Raw genomic sequence first — 24,659 nt, forward strand, 5'->3', positions numbered from 1 at the left:
GGAGCAGAGGGGCCTGTGGGCGGGGGGTAGGCCCTGGGTGCACAGCTGCATCACAGCTGGTGGGGGCCCAGGAGGGACCGAGCCGGGCACACGCCGGAGAGCAGGAGGGGGTGGGCTGGCCTGGGTGGGCCCAAGTGCCTCGAGGCTCCAGGATGGGTGGGAGCCCAGGGAGGGGGTGTCACCAGCAGCAAGTGCAGCCCTGGGAGTTTCTGCTTCCCTCTTCCTTGGGATAAATATTTATAGATCCATTTGCTGTCTCCCTTACACACTTGGCTGCTTACCTCCTGGTAAAAATAGAGCAGGCTCCCCCACTCTCCCCTTCCCGTCCCCACCAGGGCAGGGGACCAAGGGGGCCAGGTGAGGCCTGCTCCCTGTAGGTCTGCTGGAGCAAGCCTGGTGTCGTGCAGCCTGGCAGCTGGCCCAGAGGTTGGGTGGGATGCTGTGACTAGGGGAACCATCATTGAACTTTGGAGAACCCACGTCAGCACTTGGAGACCTGGGTGTGGGCGGCACAGACTTGGAGATGCGGATGAACTTGGGCAGAGTAGGCCCATGGCCTGGGCAGGGGTGGGGCCCGGCAGAGCCAGGGCCCCAAGACTGGGCCGACTGGTGTGAGCCAAGCAGACCCTTCTGGGGCAGTCGGCTGGCTGGACTGGGCTGGGGCCGGTGGGTCCCTGGGCCAGGTGAGGCCATACACACTGGCAGCTGGTTTCGAGGCAGGTCTGGGGCCGCTGGGCATTGTACAACCACCCGTCTGTACGAGCCAAGTCTCCTTGCGGGACAGGGTCCCCAGGCAGGCAGGGGTGGCCGTCCTGTGTGAGCATGCCTGTTGGTGGGCTTTCGTGTGTGGGGGCCCGCAGGGTGTTGATCTATTCTAGGGAAGCCCCTTCTGCCCACGGCCCTGGAAGCCGAGCCCCTGCCCTCACTTGGCTTTTTGACCAATGTGGGTGGAGACTCAGACACACCCATTCCTCTGCTGGGGGACACACGAGGGAGCCCTGCCACTGAGAGGCTCCAGCGGGGCCCCCTGTGCTCAAATCGGCTGAGGCCGTCTGCCATCCCCACCGCAGGGTCTGGCACACGACAGGAGCCAACTAAACGGACAGATGGAAAGGTGGAGGACAGGCAGACATATACACAAAATGTGTATGTGTGTCCACCCTTGGCCTTGGTGGCAGGTCCCAGGCTGTGTGGTGAGCGGACCCGCCGTGTGCTCCCGACCCTGGACCCCTGGGCGCCCCCGCTCAGCAGCCGTGAGGGAGGTGGCGAGACCCCGGCAGCCGCATTAAAGAGTTTCTGTCGGGTGCCGTGTCGTTCAGGAGCAGCAACTGCAGCTTCTGGGCCTTCCGTTGGGGGTCTGAGAAAGCCCAGCCTGTTCCAGCTGTGGCTTCTCGGGGCTGGGAAGTGGGCTTTCTGGAGTCAGCCAGGCCTCCGAGGGAAGGAGCTGTGGCTGTGGCAGAGAGGGCAGAGTGGGATCCTCGGACAAGGATGAGCGGTTCTTGGAAACACTGTGAGCATTTCTGCCCTTGAGTGGCCCTGATTGAGGCTTGAGGAAAGGAAATGGCCAGAGAAGACAAAAGAGGGTCTGTGAAAGCAAGGAGAGCGAGGAAAAGCGGAGGCCTTCAGAGGGCCCTCGGCGGCCGGGAGAACAGGAAGAGATGCCACAGCTCTCCAGTGAGCAGAAGTAGGAGTCCGGTGGGGTCCAGGGACCAAGTCTGGCAGGGGAGTTGCCAGGGACGAGACACTCAGAGGGGGAAGGGTCCCAGCCACCAGTGGCCGGGACAGTAGGGCAAGAGGTTGGCTCGGGCCGGTCCCTGGCTCTGGGTGGTCTCCTCCCCATGGGGCAGACCACGGCGGGCCTCAGTGTGTGCCCGCCTTGAGCACCCGCCTTGAGCGCCCGCCTTGAGTGCCCGCCTCTCAGAAGAGGAATTTAGGGCCAAGCAAGTGTAGGGAATGCTTCCGGGAACCAGGTGCTGAGAAGCCTGCCCCTCGTGTTTGAGGAGTCGTTCGTTCATTCGTTCGTTCATCTGTTCATTTCCAAACCGTCCCGAACCACCCAGTGCACGACGGCCTCGGTGCCAGGCTCTAGGGATGGGGCGCTGGGCGAGCTGGGCCGCTGGAGCTCACAGTCTGGTGAGGGGCGCAGACATCCTCCCCCCTCCCCCACCGCTGCCCCCAGCCAGGGGCAGCGTGAAGAAGGTGGGATCTGGAAAACCTAGGGCCTAGTGGGGGCGGGGGGGGGGGCCGCCAAGGTGGTGGCTGCACCCTCTGACCTCTCCCTCCACCCCTGCAGCTGAAGGCACCCGGTGCACCGACCCGCCCGCAGGCAAGCCCGCGATGGCGGCCAAGCGCAAAGGCGGCCTGAAGCTCAACGCCATCTGCGCCAAGCTGAGCCGCCAGGTGGTGGTGGAGAAGGGGGCAGAGGCGGGCCCCCAGCCCGAGGGCAGCCCGCTGCGGCCGCCGTGCCGAGAGGCCGGCGTGGCCCGGGGCGTCCGCAGCGAGGAAGACAAGAGGCGGGCGGTGATCGAGAAGTGGGTCAACGGCGAGTACAGCGAGGAGCCCGCGCCCGCGCCCAGCCTGGGGCGGATCGGCCGCGAGGGCCTGGAACTGCCGCCCGAGGGCGTCTACATGGTGCAGCCCCAGGGCTGCAGCGACGAGGAGGACCACGGCGAAGAGCCCCCCAGGGATGGCGGCGGCGTCGCGGAGGAGAAGGAGTCTGACGGGGCGGCCTCCAAGGACGACAGCGGCCCCAGTACCAAGCAGGCTTCCGGTAGGTGCCCGAAGCCCCGGACAGACAGCCGCACGGACAGATGGCATAGCCCGTGGGGGGGCGGGCAGCAGGGAAGGAGTAGGGGGTCCGCAGAGCCTGCCCGCTTCCCCCACTCGTGCTCCGTGTCCCGGCACCTCATCCAGCCCCGCGAGGCCTGGGGCCGAGGTACTGGCGCGAACAGGGAAGACTTGCCCAGGGTGGGAGGGAAGCGCTCCAGGTGTGAGCCGGGCTGGGGGCGGCTGCGAGCATGGGGGGCCTGAGGAGGTGAGGGATGGCTGTGCGGACGGGGGCCCCACGACAGACCGTGGGACTGTGTCTCCACCCCTGCATCACAGGAGCCTGCAGGGTCAGCCCTAGAGCCGTAGGAGCAGAGCTCCGGGATAGACCTGTTCTGGCAGCCTCCTCCCCTGCCCCTTCCCGGAATCCTTCTCCTTCCCAGGGACACCGGCTCTGCTAGGCAGGACCTCTCAGGGGGGAGGCACGGGGCCTCAGGATGGCTCAGCCCGGCCCGCAGATCCCGTTACAGCCACCTGCCCCGGACGCGCTCCTCTGGCTGACCTCTTTCCCACGAGGTGGCTGAGGCCTGGCTTTTCTGCTGTCTCCTTGTCCTTATGACTCACAGCAGCCCCGAGCTTCTCACACTCCAGGGAGGGAGGGCCTGCGGTTTGGGGTGGAAGGGGGTCACCGTGGCTAGGATGGAACCCTGGGTGCGGGGCCTTTTCCCCAGCTCCTAGCCTCCTTCTCAGGCCTGTGCCCGGTGCCCCGAGCCTCCCCTGCCTGCTCCCCTATCCCCTTCCCCCTGCAGCGAGGGGCGCATCTCCTCCCTGCGCGGGGAGCCCTGCGCAGCCACATAATTATGCATATAAGATATAAACAGAGCTGTTTAATTATCCTTCGCCACATCAGTGACAGAGTAATTAACAAACATTGCAAGATCAATGAGGAAAAGTGTGACCTTCAGTTTCCTCTGATAGGAAAAGCCCTTGCCGTTCCCAGACACAAGGTGATTGTGCTGAGCCAGAGGAGAGGGAGGGACGGGGACAAGGGCCGCTGTCCCATCAGGGGCCCGCCCCACCCCCCAGGCCCAGCCCTGCCCTGACCCCTGCCTTCTCTCACCCCAAATGGAGAGCTGGGACAGTAGGAGGCAGGACCGGGACTGCCAGTGGCCTCGTGACCTGGGCATCGCCCCGTCTGACACCTGGGGCAGCCTGCTCAGCCCTGGGCACCAGAGGAAACCAGCTGGAGCCCTAGCCACCGCCAGGCTCAGACCACCTTCTCTGGGCCTGGGGGCTCAGGAATGCAGGCCTCTGGGCTGCCTCAGACCCCCACCCAGCCCCCTCCCTCCTCTAAGCTGCCTGCCCTTCAAAGCCTTCTGTCTCTCTGCCATATATAGTGAGGGCTCAGCTGCCTCCTGCTATTTTTAGCCCCTTTCCCTGGTCCCTGAGCCACTGAATCTAGCAGCCAGAGCCCCCTCCTCCCAGGCTGGGCCCCCAACCCCATGTAGCTTGAGGTCAGGACAGTGGCCCACCGGCCACCCCGTCCCAGGGAACAGCCATCTGTTGGCTCCCGGGGTCACTCTGCCCACCTGGGGTTCCAGGTGCCACCCGTGACTGTCCTCTTCCTACACAGACCCGATAGGTTGCAATGAGGGTTGGGAGGCGACCCTCATCTGCCACCCTGCTGGGGTCCTGGGCCTCCCACCCCTTCTTCAGCCATGCCTTCCCCCTGGCTGTGCTGTTAGGACTCCCAGCCTGGGGCCCTGCTGCTCTGAGTGAACGTGCCCGACTTTGCTGGCTCAGACAGGAATGGAGAAAACATGTGTGTCCCTGGGGCCCATGTGGGTCTCACCCTCCTATGTGCGCCCACCCCTGATCCAGGCCGGAGCCCATAGTAGGTGTTTCGTGAGCATTCTGCACGAGAATGAGTAAGCCTGTGTGTGCTGGGGGGGTCACACATCTGCTGTGGCGAAGGTCATGTGTGCAAGGGCGTGGGGCTCCAGAGAAGAACCCCAGGCAGGATGGGATCATCTTGCCTCCGCCATCCTGAGGCTCATCCTGGGGAGATGGGTGTAGGGTTTGGGTGGTTCGTGTCCACGTGTGTGTGTTTGTGGGGCTGGGAAGGTAGCTAGGGGATGTGCGTGTATGCGTGTGTGTACGTGTTTGCTCACGTCCCTGTGGGGAGGCCGCTCCGGGATCTCTGTGTGCCCCAGAGTGGACACAGGTAGAGCCTGTACACAGGCTGTCCTCGGTCCCCTGCCTGGGGCCAGTAGGGCCAGCCTCCCAGGCAGACTCTCCTCAGGGTGGCCACCTTTATGAGTGGGGATGAGGATGACGGGGAGGTTCGTAGGACTCCTCACGTCATAATTCTTGGCTGGGGCAAGGGGCCTCGAGTGAGTCCGAACAAATGCTTTGGCAAGGCCCCTGCCCCCTCAGCCTTGTGGTCTGGGGCCCTCAGTATGTGGGGGGGCCGGTGGAGCCGGGGGGGGCCAGCTCCTGGTGAGGCCTGGGGTAAGCCCTCTACCTCCCAGGGATGAGGGCCTGTGTGTCTGCTTGTGGGGGTCAGGGAGAGTCCTCCAGACAGGCTCAGCCAGGCCCACCCCCAACCCTCAGCCCCTGGGGTCCCTCCTGACTGCCCAGTTGCCGGCCCACATCCTTACCTGTCCCCAGCCCCCGTGTCACCCCACCCTTGGGAGGCAGGTTGGGATCTGGCCTTACTTCCAGTAAAGTGACTTCTCTTTCATATTAGGCCAAGGCGAGAGAGAGGAGACATTTATGAAACTTTGTTTAATGTACTGAAAAGCCATCGGCCAGAACATTTAGGAAATTGATTTTCCTGGCATTGATGAACTCGTTTTATTTTACCCCGGTATTAATTACTTTTTTTTTAAACAAATTAATTTAAGAGTCGTAAAACCTAACAAGTGAGCCAAATGTCCATAGATCATGTCGTGCTCCGCCCCCTCCCCATGCCAGCCTCCTCCCTCTGTGGGTGGGGGCTCACGGGGAGGGGGTGCCCCCTGTCCCTTGGCTACCCTGCTCCCTCCCAGAGGTGACCCGCCTCTCCCCACTGCTGCAGGAGAGGCCTCCTCACTCCGGGACTACGCGGCTTCCACTATGACCGAGTTCCTCGGCATGTTTGGCTACGATGACCAGAACACGAGGGACGAGCTGGCCAGGAAGATCAGCTTCGAGAAGCTGCACGCAGGCTCCACCCCCGAGGTGGCCACCTCCTCCATGCTGCCCGCCTCCGAGGATGCCCTCAGCAAGCGGGCGCGCTTCTCCAAATACGAGGAGTACATCCGCAAGCTCAAGGCCGGCGAGCAGCTCTCCTGGCCGGCCCACAGCACCAAAGCCGAGGAGCGGGCGGGCAAGGACGTGGTGGGGCCCCTGCCCGGCCTGCGGCTGCCCAGCAGCACGGCGCACCTGGAGACCAAGGCCACCATCCTGCCCCTGCCTTCACACAGCAGCGTTCCCATGCAGGGCCTGGTGGCCCGCACCTCCAAGTATGACTTCTTCATCCAGAAACTGAAGACGGGCGAGAACCTGCGGCCCCAGAACGGGAGCACCTACAAGAAGCCATCCAAGTACGACCTGGAGAACGTCAAGTACCTGCACCTCTTCAAACCCGGGGAGGGCAGCCCCGACATGGGCGGGGCCATTGCCTTCAAGACGGGCAAGGTGGGGCGCCCCTCCAAGTACGACGTCCGGGCCATCCAGAAGCCGGGCCCCGCCAAGGTTCCGCCCACCCCCAGCCTGGCTCCCGCACCCCTCCCCAGCGTGCCCAGTGCTCCCAGCGCCCCTGGGCCAGGGCCCGAGCCATCTGCCTCCCTGCCCTTCCACACTCCCGAGTACCTGAAGTCGACCTTCTCCAAAACAGACTCCATCACCACGGGGACCGTCTCCACTGTCAAGTAAGGACGCCCATCCTGAACTCGGGACTAGAGTAGCCACTTCTCTGCCCCTGAAGCCCACGCTCGTGGACGCGTCCACTTGTACTTGTACACGTCCACCATGCGGCCAGCTTAATACACGCACTGGCTCTCACATGCTTCTGCACATGCGCATGCCTGCGTGTGCACACACACACACACACACACACACACACACACACGGCCTGCGTAACCACCCACGCCCAGCACGCGACACATCTTGCAGTGTGCATACGCGCGTCACACGTCAGGTATTCCCGTGCATGTACTCATCTGCTAACACGCGTACCAGGGACTGCTGTAACCCCCATTTGCCAGTGACAGGCTTTCTGTGCCTCAAATGCAGCCTTGGGGTTGGCTGGGAAAGCCCTAGTCTGGGGTTAGGGCTCTGGGCTCCAAGCTGGCCACCGTGGCTCCCAGGTTCAGGGCCTGGGCCGTGGGGAAGGCAGCAAGAGAAGGCAGGAGTCTGGGGGCACACTCATCGCTAACCCCCAGGCAACGGTCAAATTATCTGTGGATCAATTATGTGGGGTTCCCACACTCCCTTCACCCTTGAGGCAGAGCCAAAAACCTGGAGCAGATCTAGGGAGCTGCCCACTGGCCTGGGAGGGGGGCTTTTCTGATCAAATGACCCCACCTTCTCTTGCCCCTTCCCCAGTGGTCTTCCCAGCATCCTGCTGACTCCCGGTATGCAACGGGAGCCAGGCCCCAGCTTCCAAGGCTTCCTAGCTAGGCCCGTGCCAGCTTGGCATGGCCCGGCCCTTGCCGGAGTTGGGCTAATTGAACCTGTGCCAAGGTTCCGCCAAAGGGCTTTCCAGTCCCACCTTGAGGGCCTCAGAGCACAACAGAGCAAGAGAGGGAAGGGCCAGGGCCCCAGGACAGGGAGCTGCCCCCTAGACACTTCTGGGGTGTGAAGTTACCCCTGTCGGCTAATCGGCTGTGCCCTGTGTGTCTCTCGCCAGGAACGGATTGCCCACAGATAAACCAGCTGTCACCGAAGATGTAAACATTTACCAGAAATATATTGCCAGGTAGGCCCCTGGGGAGGAGACTGCCCTGGAGAGGTGGTGGGATGGGGCCAGGAATGCCTGGGGACCCTGGGACCACAGGCCCATCTGACCGCTAGTGCCCGAGTGCCTACTGCTTCCCTACCTCTATGCGCCCATGCCCTCAAATTCCCCGGAGGGACTGCGTCCCATCTCAGCCCCTGCCCCTTGATGTGACCTGGGCCACACGCCCTGAAGCAGCTTGTATCCTAGGCAGGGCCAGGGTGCCCAAAGGGGCCTGATGGCGGGGCCTGGCCACAGGTGAGCACCGAGCTCCTGCCACGGCTCACACAGAGTCTGGGGTGGGATTCAGGCCAATGTGGAGCCGCTGGGGATGAGAGGAGGTGTGCGCAATTATCCTCCCTGACATGGCCTCAGTGTGCTCCCTGGGCCGGGCCTTGACCCTTACCTCCTGACCGCAGACCTGGCCTCTTACACTTTTAAGGCCACACGATGGGTGGGTAAAGAACCTTCGCCTCGATGGAGGCCCCCAAATCCGGCCCCTTGCTGCCAACACCCGATGGGGCAGCCCAAGGAGGGAGCTGTGCCCCAGCCTGTGTCTTTCTGCTGATCTTCTAGGTTCTTCCTGTCCCTCTCTGTCTTTTCAGCTTTGTTCCAATCTCTTTATTATTATTATTATTATCATTATTATTAGTGCCTCAGCAGATGGCCTTTTTGGCAGCTTCAGCTTAAATATTTATTTGCAAGTGGTTCTCCCTTTACAAAGGGGTCTCTCCCTCTGTCTCTGTCTCTGTCTCTGTGTGTGTGTGTGTGTGTGTGTGTGTGTGTGTATGCACGCATGTCCCACAGTCTGAGGCCAGCCTCCTCCCCAGTTGTCCTGGCAGGCTCTCCCCAGAGCCGCCTCCCCAGGGTGGCCATCGCCGAGCCTGAGAACCACAGCCCAGTGGCACTGGGGCCTGGAGAAGGTCGGGGTTTCTGGGAGGCGGGCAGTGGCCGGGCAGCATGGGGCTCCCGACTGCGGACTTGGCTGGAGAGCTCACTCCCTGCCGCAGGAAGCCGAACAGATGCTGTGCTTTAAAAATTCATAACCCTGGGCTGTTTCAAGTGTCAGGAAAGCCCAGGACAGAGAGAGGCTTTAACACCTCTCAGCAGCGGGGCCCTGGGCTGGCCCAGCCAGTGTCTCCAGCACCTGGCTTCACTCTGGGTGCGGGGCCGGCGGGCGGCACCTGCAGGAAAGGCAGTCACCCTGGGGGCTCCTGCCCTCACCGCCTCATCCCATCCCATCCCAGGCCTCCTCCCTGTCTCTGCTCTGCCGTCGGTCCCGCCCCAGCTTCTTCCTCCCCACCTTGGTGCCAGGCCTGTGTGCCTCACTGCGTCCTCATTCCCGAGGCAGGCAGGACAGGTCTGCAGTTCAGTGGTCCTAGGATTCCCAACAGGCCTGATCACTCACCCTGGCCTCTGCCACTTCACCCCCACAGGCCACCTCTGCCCCCCATACCCCTACAAAGGGCTCAGGGCCCCTGAACCCCAGCAGCGCTTCCCCAGGGTATGGGCACATATTTTCTCTGCTGCTCTGGCAGCAGAGTCCTCCCTGGGAAGGGAGGGAAGAGTCGTCCCTGGGGCTGCTGCCCAGAGAGGGCTGAGCCCACCCTTGCTCTCTGCAGGTTCTCCGGCAGTCAGCACTGTGGCCATATCCACTGCGCCTACCAGTACCGTGAGCACTACCACTGCCTTGACCCGGAGTGCAACTACCAGGTAGGGCCTTATGGGCACCAGCCCCGCCCCTGCAGGCTGGCCCATCGGTGGGGGAGCCTCTCGGAAGTGGGACGGGGGTGTTCAGTTCTGCCGAGGCCGCCTGAGCTTAACTCACGCAGACAGGGAACCCAGAAAACTATTAGCCTAACAGGCATTTGATAGGGTCTGGAGCCACCTGCTTCCCTGGGATGATCATTCAAGCTCCCTTCCCTGGGAGCCCCACCCCCCACCCCCCACCCCCCACCCCCGCCGCAGGGCCTCGGCACCTTGTCTGACTCTTCTCGGTGTCCTCCTGCCCCGGCTAGTAGATGATAACGCTGAGGGGCAGAGAGATCGTCACTTATGGGCAAAGCCACCTGTGATAAATGCAGAGCAGGTGAACAAGAGGGAGACGCAGCCAGTGTGCCCAGGGCTGTCCCCTCTTGCTCGTCAGGGAGCCCAAGCTGGCGGCACAGCCCATAGGTGACACCGGGCGGAATGAGCTGTCCCCTGTCAGAGCCGCTGCCTTAAGGGCCCGGCCAGATTCATCTCCTCTGCTCCCGGGCGTGAGCGCTGGGAGCCCGGCGGGAGGTGGCTCTGGGACTTGGAATCGCTCTGTCTGTGGTCCCCTGTGCTGGCCTGGGCGCCACCCGGCTGCCTCAACCCCAGGCAGGATTATGTCCAGGGAGAGCCAAGTGGGCGGGGGGGGGGGGGCGGGGGGTGCAGTGCTCTGGGCGAGGGGCTGGCCCAGTCCCCCGCCAACTCGTGCTCTCCTGCAGAGGTTCACGAGCAAGCAGGATGTGATCCGGCACTACAACATGCACAAGAAACGCGACAACTCCCTGCAGCATGGCTTCATGCGCTTCAGCCCGCTGGACGACTGCAGCGTCTATTACCACGGCTGCCACCTCAACGGGAAGAGCACCCACTACCACTGCATGCAGGTGCCAGGGGCAGGGCCGCCCAGGGGCCGGGGCCTGGCTCGGGGGCAGCGGGGGGGGGGGGGGGCTGCGGGGGGCAGCGGGCGAGCGCAGGGAGTCCTGGGGGCGCGGGCCCGGGCGGTGTCTGGCAGGGCCAGGGCGGGGCCGTCCCCATGGCCATACTTGGTGCGGGTGAAATTCAGGGAGCTGTTTATACAGACCAGCATTTCTCAGGCTTTAACACCAAGGGGAGCGTTGCAAATGGTTCCTGAGGAGGTTTTTGTTTAATTCTCTGCTTTAACGCCACGCCGAGTCTGGGCTTTTTCAAGGTGTCAGGTCCAGGGGGAGCGACTCGGGGTTGCAAATAGCAGCCGCTGCGCCTCCCCCGGCATTTGTCAGGGGGTTGTTATGGGCTCCGTGGAACAACCTGGGCCAGGAGGAGAGGGGGGCTCTCTCTCCGGGCCCTGAGATGGTGCAGACACTGGCACGGCCCAGCCTTCAAGAGTGCTCAGATTCCACGGGTTTTTACTCAATATGGCAACGCTGCCTGCCTTGGCCCAGCTAGGGTGGGGTGGGGAGGGCCCTGTGCCAGGAAGTGTCCACTGAACGAGTCCCTGGGCCGAAGGTGACTGCCGGGCCCCCAGGCCCAGCCCTGCCCACTGCCAGGGGCTTTCGAGACAGAGCCACGGATTAGGACCCCAAACGCCCCTCGGCGGAACGGGACTCCCACACCTGGCTGTGCCGGGAGGTGCCCGGAGTCCGTGCAGACAGCCCAGCCCTCAGCACAGCCCAGGCCTGCAGGGGGGCCCGGGGGGATCTTCACAGGCTCTCCACAGCCCAGCTGGATGTTTACAGGGGCCGAAGCTCCCCTGAGCAGGGGGGTCTGTGGCCAGCAGAACCGCGGCTCTGACCTTGGCCCGGGGGTGCCTGGCCTCGGTCCCCCTGACGGCCATTCTGCCCCTGCAGGTGGGCTGTAACAAGGTGTATACGAGCACGTCAGATGTGATGACCCACGAGAACTTCCACAAGAAGAACACCCAGCTCATCAACGATGGCTTCCAGCGCTTCCGAGCCACCGAGGACTGCGGCACGGCCGACTGCCAGTTCTACGGGCAGAAGACCACGCATTTCCACTGCAGGTGAACGGGGAGCCCACCAGGGCGGCTGCTTGGCCTGGGGGAGGGCGGGGAGGCGGGGAAGGGGGCCCGTGCGGGGCTCGGGGTCCCGCCTCCCGGAGGCCACAGGCACAGGGGTAGGGGGGCCGCCCGGGGGTTCTCCGGGTCTCCCCCCGGGGCCGAGGCGGGAGCCGGGCAGGACCACCTCCGGGCGCCCCCTCCTCCCCGAGGCCCCGCGACAGCCCCTGCCGTGTCCCGTCCAGGCGCCCCGGCTGCACGTTCACCTTCAAGAACAAGTGTGACATCGAGAAGCACAAGAGCTACCACATCAAGGACGACGCGTATGCCAAGGACGGCTTCAAGAAGTTCTACAAGTACGAGGAGTGCAGGTACGAGGGCTGCGTGTACAGCAAGGCCACCAACCACTTCCACTGCATCCGCGCCGGCTGCGGCTTCACCTTCACGTCCACCAGCCAGATGACCTCGCACAAGCGCAAGCACGAGCGCAGGCACGTCCGCTCCTCGGGCGCGCTGGGGCTGCCGTCCTCGCTGCTGGGCGCCAAGGACACGGAGCACGAGGAGTCGAGCAACGACGACCTGGTCGACTTCTCGGCCTTGAGCAGCAAGAACTCCAGCCTGAGCGCCTCCCCGACCAGCCAGCAGTCCTCCGCCTCCCTGGCCGCCGCTGCCGCCGCCGCCGCCGCCGAGGCCACGCCCGGCGCCGCCAAGCCGCCCAACAGCAAGATCTCCGGGCTGCTGTCCCAGGGCCTGCCCGCTTCCATCCCGCTGGCGCTGGCCCTCTCCAACTCGGGCCTGCCCACCGCCGCCCCCTACTTCCCTATCCTTCCGAGCCGGGGCAGCGCCTCCTTGCCCGCGGGTGCCCCCGGCCTCCTGGGTGCCATGTCGTCCGGGGCAGTGGCCTCGGCGGCAGCCGACACACCCACCCTGGCCGCCTCGGGAGCCGGTGACCCTGCCCCGGCCGCCGCCACCTCTGTCCCGGTGCCCCCCGCCTCCATCATGGAGAGGATCTCGGCGAGCAAGGGCCTCATCTCACCCATGATGGCCAGGCTGGCCGCGGCTGCCCTCAAGCCGTCTGCCACCTTTGACCCAGGTGAGCAGGCCGGGCACTGCCCAGGAAACGAGTGGCTTACGGACCCCGGGAGCCCGCCGCCTCAGATCGCAGAGCAGAGTCGGGGGGTGTTGGAGAGGCGTCTTTCTACTCCTGCACCCACGTCCCCCACGCCCCCGGCCCCCATCTTTGCCTGGTCTCTGCCTCCGTCCTGTTTGTTTGCTATTGGGGCCCCCTTGTTCCGGCCTGCCCACCCCACCCGAGGCAGCTCTGTTCTCTCATCTGTGAAGTGGGGGCCGTAGGCCTGGCCTCACTGGGAGCCTGCGTGTCCCGGGGCAGCTGGTCCTTACCACTCCGCAACCCCCAGTTGTCACCCTCCCTCATCGCAAGTCCAGCCGCTGATGAGAGGAGTCCCAGATCCCTGCGCCTCCCTAGGGCCCCCCGTGTCACCTGGAGGGGCATGGGTCCAGCCAAGCAGCAGGTGGCCGCACTTCAGGGATGCTTGGGATTTACACCCGGCTGGCCCCTCGAGGCCGAGGATAACCTTCCAGTGTCTCCCTCTCCGTCAGTGCCGTCTGGTAGAACTTTCTGCCAGAACGGAAATGTTCTGTCCTGTGCTGTCTGGTATGGCAGCCACTAGTCACCTGTGACTGTTGAGTGCCTGAACTTGGCTCTGTGACCAAGGAACCGGATTTTGGTTGGAATCCCTTTAACTTAGTCACACCTGGCCAGTGGCTGCCATGTTGGACAAGGCAGCCAGACCTCCCGAGTCCCACCTCTGGCCTCCCTCTGGCTTACCACGGGGAGCCGTTCTCCTTCTCAAGTTTTCTACTCTTTTTAAATGTTTTCTCTGATCTCTGGAGTTCTTTGGCTTTCTGTTTACCTGGCTCCTCTCCCTGTTCTCCCCCTTCTCGGTACTTAGCTGAGAACAGTCAGCTGTCACTTCAGCCACTCATTCAGCAACCGCTGTGCTTACTGAGGGCTACGTGCCTTACCGGTGCTGGAGACACGGCAGGGAAGCAGAGTCCTGCCTGGTGGTACTGATGGGGCAGTGGGGGTAGCCTGATCCCGGGCACGCAGCCAGGAGGCGGCGAAGTCCAGACTTGGACCTCAGCGGTCCGGCTCCTGAACCCGCGTGCCCTACTCTGCTGTGAAACCGTCTCAAGACCAGACAGGACGGAAGGTCCCTGCGGCCTAGCCCAGGGGTCTGCCCACGTCTCCTAGAGGGCCTGCCAGTGCTTGGCAAGGGGGCCGGGCCATTTCCCAGGGGACCTTGGGCAAGTGACTTCGGGGAGCTACTATCCTGTGCCGAGTGGGACGTTCCCATCAGCTGGAAGCGTGGAGTGACCCACCTTCCATTCCCAGGTGTGAGAGGGACGGCAGGATGCCCAGGGGCCTTGTGCCTCTGGCCAGACGCCTGTGGGCCGGGGTGGGCCCCACTTTAGGACCACACTGAGCTCAGGGGCCAGACTGTCAAATTCTTTCTTTTTCATTAGAAAAATCTCCTTCCCCCAAAAGAAAGGTCAAGGGAAGGGGGGGGGGGGGGGGCGTTTTCCTTTATTTTTTAATCAAATGCCACTTGCTGTCTGTGAAGCAGCTTTCTGTCAGCTGCAGCGCCTTGGGGCAGATTAATATTTCAGCCACTTGGGGATTGTGGAGAAGGGCTCGGTGGACATGTTCCTGTCAGCAACTTCTTTTGCCCCTGCTCTGCTTGGCCTCCCAAATCATCTGCCTACCGAGCTCCAGACTTTCCCCCAATGGCTACACCCCGCCAGCTCCCACCCAGACCCTGGTCCAGCCCAGCCCGGCCACAGTGGGCCTCACATCCCTGCCCTGGACAGCTTGACGGGCGAGGTCACATAGTTTGAACTGCTCTGATTGGCTGTCAGCTCCCATCGCCCTGACACAGCAGATGCCCCTCCTAGGCATGCTCAGTGGAAGGCAGGGCCGTCGCCCCGGCAACAGCGGGCCGGGGACCTGCGGAGGGGCGCAGCTCCCAGTCTAGATCTGCCACTTTCCCTCAGCATTAACAGAGTCTTTAATAAAAGCCTAAGCGGCAGCCCCACAAATTGACTGTGACAGTCGGTGGAGAAAATGAAGGGCCCCCACCCCCGTGCCAGCCCCCTCCCCAGCCTCCCGCCCTTCTCCTCCAGGAGGCCCTGAGCTGGGACAACTTTGACATAATTTTGCAATAATTATCACTTGAAGAATTGCCACACAGGGGTAAGCGTCACAAGCGATCATGTCAGTGGGGAGAATCGCTGACCAGCAGCCAGGGTTCCCCTGGGGCCCCCGGCCCACCCAGCCCACTGCCCTCCCTTCCGGCGGTGGGGGGTTCCGGTCTGTGTCCATAGGAAGCCCTCAGCCCCTCTAACACCATCTTCCCTCCCCTCCCCTGTAGGAAACGGGCAGCAGGCCACCCCTGCCAGGTTCCCCCCGGCCCCGGTGAAGCAGGAGCCCGGTGAGAGCGCTGGCGCCCCGGTTCCCCACGAGGTCTCCCAGGACCGCAGTTTAGACCTGACTGTGAAGGAGCCCAGGTGAGGCGAGGCCAGGCCCCCACCCCACCAGCTCTGCCCCACTGCAGGAGGCTCTTGGGGACAGCGCCCTTGGAGCCAGACCCCACCGAGGCCAGGGGCCAAGCCCTCCCGGCGGGGGTCCTCCTCCAGCCCAGGCAGATGTAGCAGGCGGGGCCGGGGCCTTCGGGATGGGCAGGGAAGGGTGAGTGTCTGGGCTCAGTCCCACGTACGTCTGAGCTAAGGCCCCTTGGTTTGTGTGTTCCAGTAATGAATCAAATGGCCATGCAGTCCCGGCAAACTCGTCTCTTTTATCCTCGCTTATGAATAAGGTAAGGACCATCCATCACACGCCTCCCGCTCCCCCACCCAGAGAAATTAAAGCTATGCTGGGGGGTGGGGGGGAGGTGTTTGTTTTTTAATGTTTTGCCTCTAATAAGATGAGTTTGTACCATTTAAATTTTGAGGCCATTTTTCATCGGATATAATTTCAGAGCCACTGCTTACAAATTAATTTAATGAACTGGCTGAAGAAATATATTCCAGCCTCTGACACCCTTTTCTTCCCTTCAGATGGAGGGCTCCAAAAGCTTTTCCAGAGCCCTCTAACTTCTTTCCCTCTCAGTTATTAATTTTATTTATTTATTTTATATATTTTTTTGTTTGTTTAAAAGGGGGTGGGGGAGGGGCACTAAAGTGGGAGCAAAGCATCAATTTCCACTTTTCGGGTTGAGTAATGGTCTCGGACGCCTTCCACAGAGGTCGCTCCAGAATATTTATTTTAAATAATGCAGGGTCTTTGTAAATTATACATCATCTCAAATATATTTCCCCCCTTCACATGATAAATTTGACTACAGCAAGATTAATTTGGTTACCATACACAAGTGACTGCTGGGGGAGCTGGGCCTGGGCCGGACCTCACGGGTGGGGGTCCCGCAGGGCCCTTGGCAGGGAAGGAGGCTCCCGCCACCCTGTGCCGAGGGCCCCGCGCCCTCTACTTTTCCTCTCTCCTTCCTTGCTCTCCTGCTCTACTTTTCCCTTCTTGGCGGTGGGGGAGGGTGTCACTGGCCCCTGTACCCCCTCGTTCCTTCGTGTTGGGGCCCCACACCCCATGTGGGTCAAGCTTTCACACAGGCTCCCCCTCGCCACTCCCCCTCCTGGCCCAGTAGCCCTGAGCCATCTTGATCTCACCCCCTGAGCCTCCCTCCCTCCCTCTCTGCTCCTCTTTTGTGTGCCTTCTCTTGTTCTCAAGGAATTCATAGGGGTTACCCCCCCCCCCCCTCCTGCACTTCTTTTGAAAACCTGGCAGGAAAATAACCAGGGAGCCACAAAGTCTGGGGAAAGCTGGTCTGGTGTGTGCCCAGAGTCCCGGCCTTAGCTTGAGTGATGGATCTTAGCACCACGGGGTTTGTGTGGAGGAGCCGTGGCATCTCCACGTTGCCTTGGGCAGCACCATTCAGAGCGGACTCGGCTGTGGCCAGAGCTGTGCAGGGCCAGGCGCCCTCTCCTCTCCACTGCTCTAGTGCGTTGCAAGAGGCCCAGGCGGCCCAGAGCCGCTGCTGCTCGCACGGCGGCCAGCCAGTCCCAAGCACCGGCCCTGTTCTCTTTGCAGATGTCTCAGGGCAACCCCAACCTTGGCAGCCTGTTGAACATCAAGACAGAAGCGGAGGGCAGCCCCGCCGTGGAGTCCTCGCCCTTCCTGGGCAAGGCTGTGAAGGCGTTGGTTCAGGAGAAGCTGTCCGAGCCCTGGAAGGTGTACCTTCGAAGGTGAGGGGCTCCCTGGCAGAGCAAAGGAGCAGGAAGGGCCACGCCCACCGGTCGTGGTGGCCAGTGCCCCAGGGTCTCCTCTGACCGCTGCTTCCTCTGGCCAGGTTTGGCACCAAGGACTTCTGTGACGCCCAGTGTGACTTCCTTCACAAGGCACACTTCCACTGCGTGGTGGAGGAGTGCGGCGCGCTTTTCAGCACCCTGGACGGGGCCATCAAGCATGCCAAGTGAGTGGGGGTCCCCAGGGCGCGTGGAAACCCAGCCCCTTTCATTCCAGCCTGGCTCCAGGCTGCGTGGGGTTGGGGGCTGCCTGGGTCTCTAGCTGCCTTCCAGGCAGGCGCCGTGTGCTGCTCGCACCGAAACTCAGAAGCTGAGCTAGTTTCTTAGAAGGTACTGCCTGAAAAAGGCAGGCTTCCCCATCCTTCCACCTGCTCAGCCGCCTGGCGGGGTCCTCTGAGCCTGTCCAGGCTCCACCTAGAGACCCTGAGCAGCTGTTTCTGCCCACCCCCCACGCCCCTCCCCCACCAGTGTGGCCAGCAGCTCTACCACAGATGTTCCCTACAGAGCCAGCTGGAAAGACCCCACTCTGACCCAGGCAGAGACCTTAGATGAAGGCCTTTTCCAAGCCACAGTATTGCATTTGTAGATTTTCTTTGACCTAAAAATAATGAAATTAATTTGTAAACCCACTGAGCTGAAAAGCAGCAGGCCAGCCGCCTCTTGTAATTGAACCCAGAACTTGCAGACATTTAACACAGACCTTGGCTACTGCCGGGCCCCAGCTCAGGCTCCGCTCACTGCTCAGGCAGCCGTTAGTCTGCAGAAGAGCCATCTTCGAGGGCCGAGCGAGACCCACCTTTAATTCTCAGAGCAGATTCTGGAAGCACAGATTCATGCCCCCTGCTGTCCCTGTCCCCTGCTCTGTGTAGGAAGGAGCTAGAGACAGACACGGCAGGAAGATCACAGGAAGACATAGCTAGGGCTGAGCCAGGAGCCCAAGTTCAGAACCAGAGGACACAGCAGTTCTCAGTCCTTCCCTCCTGGTGGCATCACACCTGCTGCTGGGGACTATGTAGGGACACGGGGCCCCTAGGCTCGTGATGGGGTAACATCCAGGGAAAGGCTACCTGCGCAGGGCCCTCTTCCTCCCCACTGAGCCACTGTTTCTGCCTGTTGCAGCTTCCACTTCCGGACGGAGGGAGGAGCAGTGAAGGGAAACGCGGAGGCTCCCTTCCCCACCTCGGCTGCGGAGACCAAACCTGCCTTGGCCCCCTCGTCCCCTCCAGCGCCTCCTGTCACCACAGCCTCTCTGGAGGGTCCCACTCCCAGCCCGGCTGCCGTGCCCTCCACCCCCACGCTGCTCGCCTGGAAGCAGCTGGCTTCCACCATACCCCAGATGCCTCAGATTCCAGCGTCAGTGCCTCACCTGCCCACTTCGCCCTTGGCAACGACTTCTCTAGAAAACGCCAAGCCCCAGGTCAAACCCGGATTCCTCCAGTTCCAGGAGAAGTGAGTCCCTCGATGAGCCGGGAGTCCCGTGTCCCCCGCGTGTCTCGGGAGTAGGTGCTAGCAAGGGCAGCCGAGGAGGTGCTGCTCCTAACCCTGCAGTGAGCCCGGGCTGTCCCCAGCCTCTCTGGGACACGGTCATCGGACGCTGTCCTTCTAGCCAAAGAAGCTGCTGCTCTGGCCTCACTGCCTGCTCCCCAAGCAGGCAGCCGGGGTGGGAGAAGGTGGTGGTGGTAGGGGCCGCTGTTCCAGAGGGGCAGTGTTGGCGCTGTGAGGACCAGCTTAGGTGGGCCGGGAGTGCTGGGCCTCGCCCGGCAAGGCAGGCTGCATCTCACTCTGGGCCTTGCACCCATGGCTAAGTCTCTGCAGAGCAGGCGAAGTCATGGGTGGGGGGCGAGGGGGCTAGGCCCCCACTCCAGGCCCACACCCGTCCGCACAGTGGTCTGAGCTCTCAGGGGTGGAAGGGACCTTCCTCACTGGATGGTGGTGGCGCCTTGCGGCGAGAACGGTGACTCTGTATCGTTATGTGTGCGGCTTCCTGTTCTCAATAAAAGTAATAAATTGGATGTGAACGTGTACCGCCTGAGTGGCAGCTGTCCCCCCTCTCTGGGCACCTGGGGCTGGGCCTCTGGCATGGAAGGGGACCTGCGTTCCTCTCCGTCCCTCCCCGAGCTTCCCTTGTTCGTTCCGCCTCCCCACAGCGGCAGCGCTCTTAGTCTCCCCAGCGCGGTCGGATTCCCACCCCGGGGCCACCGTGGCGGCAGCTGTGGCACCAGCCAGGGCAGAAGGCCGGGGCGTGGCGTCCTCCACACCTGTCTGCAGCCCAGGAGGCAGGCCGTGGGGCAGGGCTGCCGCTCACGGGGCAGGCTGGCATGGGGGCTCAGCCCAGCACCCCCCACCCCCCCACCCCCGAGCCCCACCACTCAGCCGGCTGGTGAGGTTCTCTGAGTGGGCGGGAGCCCTGAGCCCCGAGCTGACCCTGGGGGCCCCGGCAGCTGTGCGCCTCAGCGGGACCTGACACCAGGCGCACACTCCCCCTGGCCAGGGCCCCGAGGAGGCAGAGCTTCCGGGTAGGGCTGCCCACCCATCTGCACCCTGTCAGTCAGCCACACCCAGGGCAGTGCCTGTGCCACGCCAGCCAGGCCCTCACTGGCGCCCCGCCAGGGCTGGCAACGCCATCTCTCATTTTCACATCCAAGAGGTTATTGCAGCCGCCTTATCTATAATCCTGAGGTGTGGCCGTGGAAACTACGTGTCCCAGCATGCAATGCTCTGGGCAGGCTGCACACCGCAACCCTTTCTGCACCAGCCGAGCTCCAAAAAGAAGGCAGGAAAGCATGCTGGGATCTGTAGTCTCCTCTGGCCGAGGCCACTTGTTGAGCAGGAAGGCAGCCCCGGGGGCCATTCCTCTGGGCCACACCGCGGGGGATTAGGGAGCAGAACCCCAACTCGACCAATGTCAGGATGCCGGCGGGGAGGGCTCCGGGAACGCCAATGACCTTCTGGGCTGTGGTTTCCTTCCAGCGATCCTTGCCTCGCCACGGACTGCAAGTACGCCAACAAGTTCCACTTCCACTGTCTCTTCGGGAACTGCAAGTACGTCTGCAAAACCTCCGGCAAGGCTGAGTCCCACTGCCTGGACCACATCAACCCCAACAACAACCTGGTGAACGTGCGAGACCAGTTTGCGTACTACTCACTTCAGTGTCTCTGTCCCAACCAGGTCAGCCCCGGGGACAGGTGCGGGCGGGGGCCTGGGGCCCAGGGTGGGGGGCAGGGAGGCACGGGGCCCGGGGGTGGCTCCTCCTCCCGGCAGGGATTCGTTACGTCTCTCACGCCCGTTTTGAATTGGCCGCGTCCAGACTCTGGAAAGGGCACTGTCTTGCCCCTGGGCCCCTGGAGGCCCCTGGGCAGGGGTCCAGATTGGTGCTCAGTTGGTGACGTCTGTCATTTCATCCCAACTCTCCGTGCACTTGGCATCATTCTGCCCATCCTGGAACTATGCTCCCTTTCCCCAGAGGCCTAGAATTTTAAAATAGGCCCATTGGACAGCTAGAGATTGAACTGTCCGTGCCCCAGATAGGAAGGGCAGATCAAGTTCACCATAAAGGCCTGCCTACCCCAAGACTGGTAGGGGCTGTTTGGCAGAGTGCCTTGAGAAGGAGTCTGATCCTAGAGCTGGGCATTCCAGAGAAGAGTGCTAGGCCAGATTAGTGATGTCTGCCTAAGGCCAAGCCTCCAGAGAGGAGTGCTAGGATAGATTAGTGATGTCTGCTCTGGGTGTGGAATTAGAAATGGGTGGCACGATTACCAGGTAGGATGTTTGGGTCAGATTCCAACAGGGACATACCGCTTTTTAACACGTGAAAGGCCTACACCCAGTTGTGTTTTCTGATTTGAGCACGGAAGAACAAAGGGCCTGCCACGCCCAGAGCCGTGGGCCCGGTGGGAGCTCAGAGAAGTGGTCAGCCTGGCCCTGACCCTCCCGTCCCTCCCTGCAGCACTGCGAGTTCCGGATGCGTGGACACTACCACTGCCTCCGGACCGGCTGCTACTTTGTGACCAACATCACCACCAAGTTGCCGTGGCACATAAAGAAGCACGAGAAAGCCGAGCGGCGGGCAGCCAACGGATTCAAGTACTTTACCAAGCGCGAGGAGTGTGGCAGGCTAGGTACTGAGGGCCGCGGTTCGGGGGGAGAGACTTGCAGCAGGTGGCAAGGTTGTGGCTCTGGTGGCCCCGGCCACCTCTCCTGGTACCCACCTCTTGTCCCTGCACGTCAGACTCTGTGTTGTGTTAAAAATGCCACTGATGTCACAGGCCAGGCATCATCAAACAGGGGAAACTGTCAAAACACGGAGAGCCCAGGAATAGGGGTGTGGGTGACTCAGAGCACTCCGCCTACATCCGGGGAAAATGCCTGGGGCCTCGTCATCAGAGTCAGGCCTTGGACTCGGTGCCCTTTCCCGTTCTCTCAAGAGGGAGTGCGGATAACATAGGAGCCCCTGATGTTCCTCACTCTGGGATCTCTTTCCATGGCTCTAACTGCAAGGGCTTTTCCAGAACGGCCCCTGGTTTGTTTGCTCATTCAGCAGATACCTATCGAGGAAGAGCGGTGTGCAGGGCTCCGTGCTGTTACGGGAGGTGGTGGGGGTGGTGGGAGCTCAGGGTTTTGAGTGTCTTCTCTGGCCAGCACCGTGCTTGGCGGTGGGGGTCTGGTAGGACAAGCATGTACACTGTGGATCGGCCCAGAGCATCTGTGACCTGGGGTGACCCAGAAGGAGGTGGCCATGGGGCTGGGAAGGAGGCCACAGATGGCCCTGAACTTCGAAGCAGATGCCAGGGAGCTGAGTCTGCTGTTGAGAGCTGGGCCCTCGTCAGGGAAGCCGCCCGGAGCCCTGGACCCGACCGGGGCCTCCCGAGTAGCTCCCTGGCCCCAGCTTGCCCTGAGGATGCCTTTGGGCGGGGGGGCAGACCCTACCCACCTGCCCCAGGATGGAGCCACACGTTCACAGGCCTGCAGATGTGGGGTAGGAATCTGCCAGGAAAAAACTGGAAACTGGAAGGCAGGTGGCAGCTAGGCAGGCCGGGCACAGACAGCTGGGCCGCAGGCCAGGCCTGTTGTGACTCAGGTGGTCATAGCAGCAGGGCCTTGGGGGAGCAGAGGTGGGGCCGTTGGCTGCCGCAGACTGGCCCTTCCACAGGCGCAGGGTGAGATACTCAGCGACTGCCAGAAAAGACAGGAAACAAACCTTTCTTTCAAGTATTAATTCAAAAAGAATCCGTGGCCTGGGAGAGGGTTGGGAACCATGGCAACAGATGTCAACATTTGGTGGCCTGTGCCGTCCTTGGGCTCAGTTTACGGGGGTCAGGGTATTCCGTAGTTGTCGGTATTTACTCAGCTTCGGGTGTTTTTGGTGGTAGTTGGGGCCAAACAAAGCTGGGGGCTGATATAAGACACCTGGCCAGCCCCGGCGCCATGGCAACGGGCAGGCCTTCACCTGCCCTTTGCTGACACTGTTGCAGTCTTGCCCGCTGTTTGTTCTCAGCCCAGAGCGAAGCCGAGGTGGGTGGGGGCGGGGCAGAGGTCCACACAGGTCTGGGGGCAGGCACCCGGGCTCCCCAGAGATGCGGAGACAGGTGGCTTGCCGGGAGGGGGCCGACCTGGTGGACGGGTCATTAGGGTCTCTCGCCCAGAAACCCCGGGACCTCTCAGCGAGAGGGGGCAGGGGATGGGGCCCAGCCTCGCCACTGTCACCTGCCTCCACGCCAGGCCAGAGGAGAGGGTGGGCCCAGGCCCTGGCCAGCCGGAGAGCCTAGGACCTCCTCCCCCGGGGGTGGGGTGGATGCAAGCCCTCCTCAGAGGAATGCCACCACGGGGCACGTGTCCCCTCCCCAGACACCATCTGCCCGTTGGCCACACTCCCCTGAGCCCAGGAGGCACGGTGGGTGCTGTGCGCGCCGGCCGGGGGAAGCTCACGGCCGGCGGGGCTGTGTCCGCAGGCTGCAAGTACAACCAGGTGAACAGCCACTTCCACTGCATCCGGGAGGGCTGCCAGTTCTCCTTCCTCCTCAAGCACCAGATGACCTCCCACGCCCGGAAGCACATGCGGAGGATGCTGGGCAAGAACTTCGATCGCGTGCCCCCCTCCCAGGTGAGCGCCCGGGGTGCCCAGCCTGCCTGCCCCCCTGTGGGCGGCGTGGCCCCCGCCCAGCTTCCTCAGGGTGCCCCTTCTTCTTTCAGGGCCCCCCGAGCCTGATGGACACGGAGACAGAGGAGTACATGGATTACACGGGCTGCAGCCCGGGCGCCGTGTCCTCTGAGTCGCCCACCATGGACCGGAGCTGCTCCAGCACCCCCGTGGGCAACGAGAGCACGGCGGCAGGTGAGCACACGGCCGGGCAGCGCGGCGACAGCGCGAGCAGCGGGCCAGGAGGAGACATCGGGGGCCGGGAGCTTCCGGCCCGAGGCACCGCAGGGTCCATCTTAGGGTTCGTGGTCACGTGGCCTCAAAGGAGGACAGAGCCAGCCTTAGTGTGCGGTAGGGCCGGCTGGTCTGGGGGACACAGGTCACTGAGGCCCCCTCCTGCCCGCACTCAGCCCTTGGCTTCGGCTTCCAGGAGAGGAGCTGGGCTCGTCCTCAAGGGCAGGGGGGCCGGGGACCTGCCAGGGCCCAGGTCCCGGGCCCGCGGCCTTCCTTCTGGCCCTTCTGCCATCGTCCCGAAGCTCAGTCCCTGGACCCCAAACTGGGGTCGCACCAGGCCCGGGCTCTGCCGCAGGCCCTCTCTGAGCCCACCACGGCCTCTCCCTGCGCAGCCTCCCCTCCCGTCCTCTCCTCCTCCTGCCGCCTCCTTCCCCACTCTTCTCTCGTGGCGCTTCTCTGCTCGTCATCTGTCCACGTGTTTTCATATCATACTTGCTTCTGCCATTGGGTTTCTCATTTTGGTTCTTTTTTGTTTGTTTTTTCTTTGTTTTGGTTTTCTTTTTTTTTTTTTTTTTTTTTTCTGCTTTTCTCCACCCTCTCCAGGCTGCCCGGCTCCTCCTCCTCCTCCTCTTCCTCCTCCTGCTGCCGCTGGCGACGAGGCTGCCCGTGTGGCTCCGCAGCCGCCACTGACCCCATCCTTCTCAGCGGCCGTGCTCCGGGCGCCCCTCCCCTCCCTCCCATGCCTCTTTTCTCCGCCCTGTCTCTCATACTCTCTGCTCAGTGCCACTCTCGGAGCCACCCGGGGCCTGGGCCACCCGGTCGGCAGCCCGCCCCGCCTCCCGCCCGCCACAGCCACCGCAACTCCAGTAAAAAGTGACGTCCCCCTAGTTCAGGATGCTGCAGGTAACTCGCACATGCCTTCTTGCCAGTGTGTGTCACCTCCGCTGACCCTCAAGGCCATGGTCCGGGACCTGACCTTTTCCTGTGACCTGCTGGGGCGAGGACAGGGCCAGCCTGCATCCCTCACAGCCCAGCACCCCCCAAAACCAGAGAGCCCTGTCTCTGTCCCGAGGACAGCTCCTCTGGACTCCTGCTCAGCATTGGGTCCAGGCAGGGCCCTGACACCAGCCTGACCCCCTCCCAGCCCTGGAGCCAAGCAGGAAGAGGGAGTCCCTGGGGCTCAGGCCCCAGGCAGTGCTCAATGGCAGGGGTGCCTCCAGTTCCCACCCCACCTCCCACCCCTGCATATCCGATGCCCCGCAGGGCTGGGACCCGCCAGCCCCTCGCCTCTGCTGTGGCCATCACCGCAGCCCTGCACCTTCCTTCACTCATTTTTGCCTCACGTTCTGCTGAGTGCCAGGCCAGTGCTGTGCCAGAGAGGCAGAAGGTCTCCCTTCTGGAA

General features: G+C 62.7%; 1 protein-coding gene across 5 annotated transcripts in view; it reads left to right on the forward strand.

The window, feature by feature from the left end:
- The window catches only part of CASZ1 (castor zinc finger 1), a 153,501-nt gene that overhangs the window by 126,503 nt on the left and 2,339 nt on the right, over window positions 1–24,659 (forward strand). For all 5 annotated transcript variants that reach the window (XM_047871293.1, XM_047871292.1, XM_047871291.1 and 2 more), the window contains 16 exons: window positions 2,294–2,770; window positions 5,846–6,680; window positions 7,661–7,729; window positions 9,370–9,460; window positions 10,219–10,383; window positions 11,326–11,498; window positions 11,738–12,585; window positions 14,945–15,080; window positions 15,325–15,388; window positions 16,672–16,826; window positions 16,931–17,053; window positions 18,006–18,335; window positions 19,857–20,055; window positions 20,834–21,005; window positions 22,836–22,987; window positions 23,077–23,218. In XM_047871293.1, coding sequence (XP_047727249.1) covers window positions 2,294–2,770; window positions 5,846–6,680; window positions 7,661–7,729; window positions 9,370–9,460; window positions 10,219–10,383; window positions 11,326–11,498; window positions 11,738–12,585; window positions 14,945–15,080; window positions 15,325–15,388; window positions 16,672–16,826; window positions 16,931–17,053; window positions 18,006–18,335; window positions 19,857–20,055; window positions 20,834–21,005; window positions 22,836–22,987; window positions 23,077–23,218 — 4,131 coding nt within the window. The remainder of the gene's footprint in view (window positions 1–2,293; window positions 2,771–5,845; window positions 6,681–7,660; window positions 7,730–9,369; window positions 9,461–10,218; window positions 10,384–11,325; window positions 11,499–11,737; window positions 12,586–14,944; window positions 15,081–15,324; window positions 15,389–16,671; window positions 16,827–16,930; window positions 17,054–18,005; window positions 18,336–19,856; window positions 20,056–20,833; window positions 21,006–22,835; window positions 22,988–23,076; window positions 23,219–24,659) is intronic.

The sequence above is a fragment of the Prionailurus viverrinus genome, chromosome C1 (assembly GCF_022837055.1).
Source record: "Prionailurus viverrinus isolate Anna chromosome C1, UM_Priviv_1.0, whole genome shotgun sequence".
Classification (NCBI taxonomy): domain Eukaryota; kingdom Metazoa; phylum Chordata; class Mammalia; order Carnivora; family Felidae; genus Prionailurus; species Prionailurus viverrinus.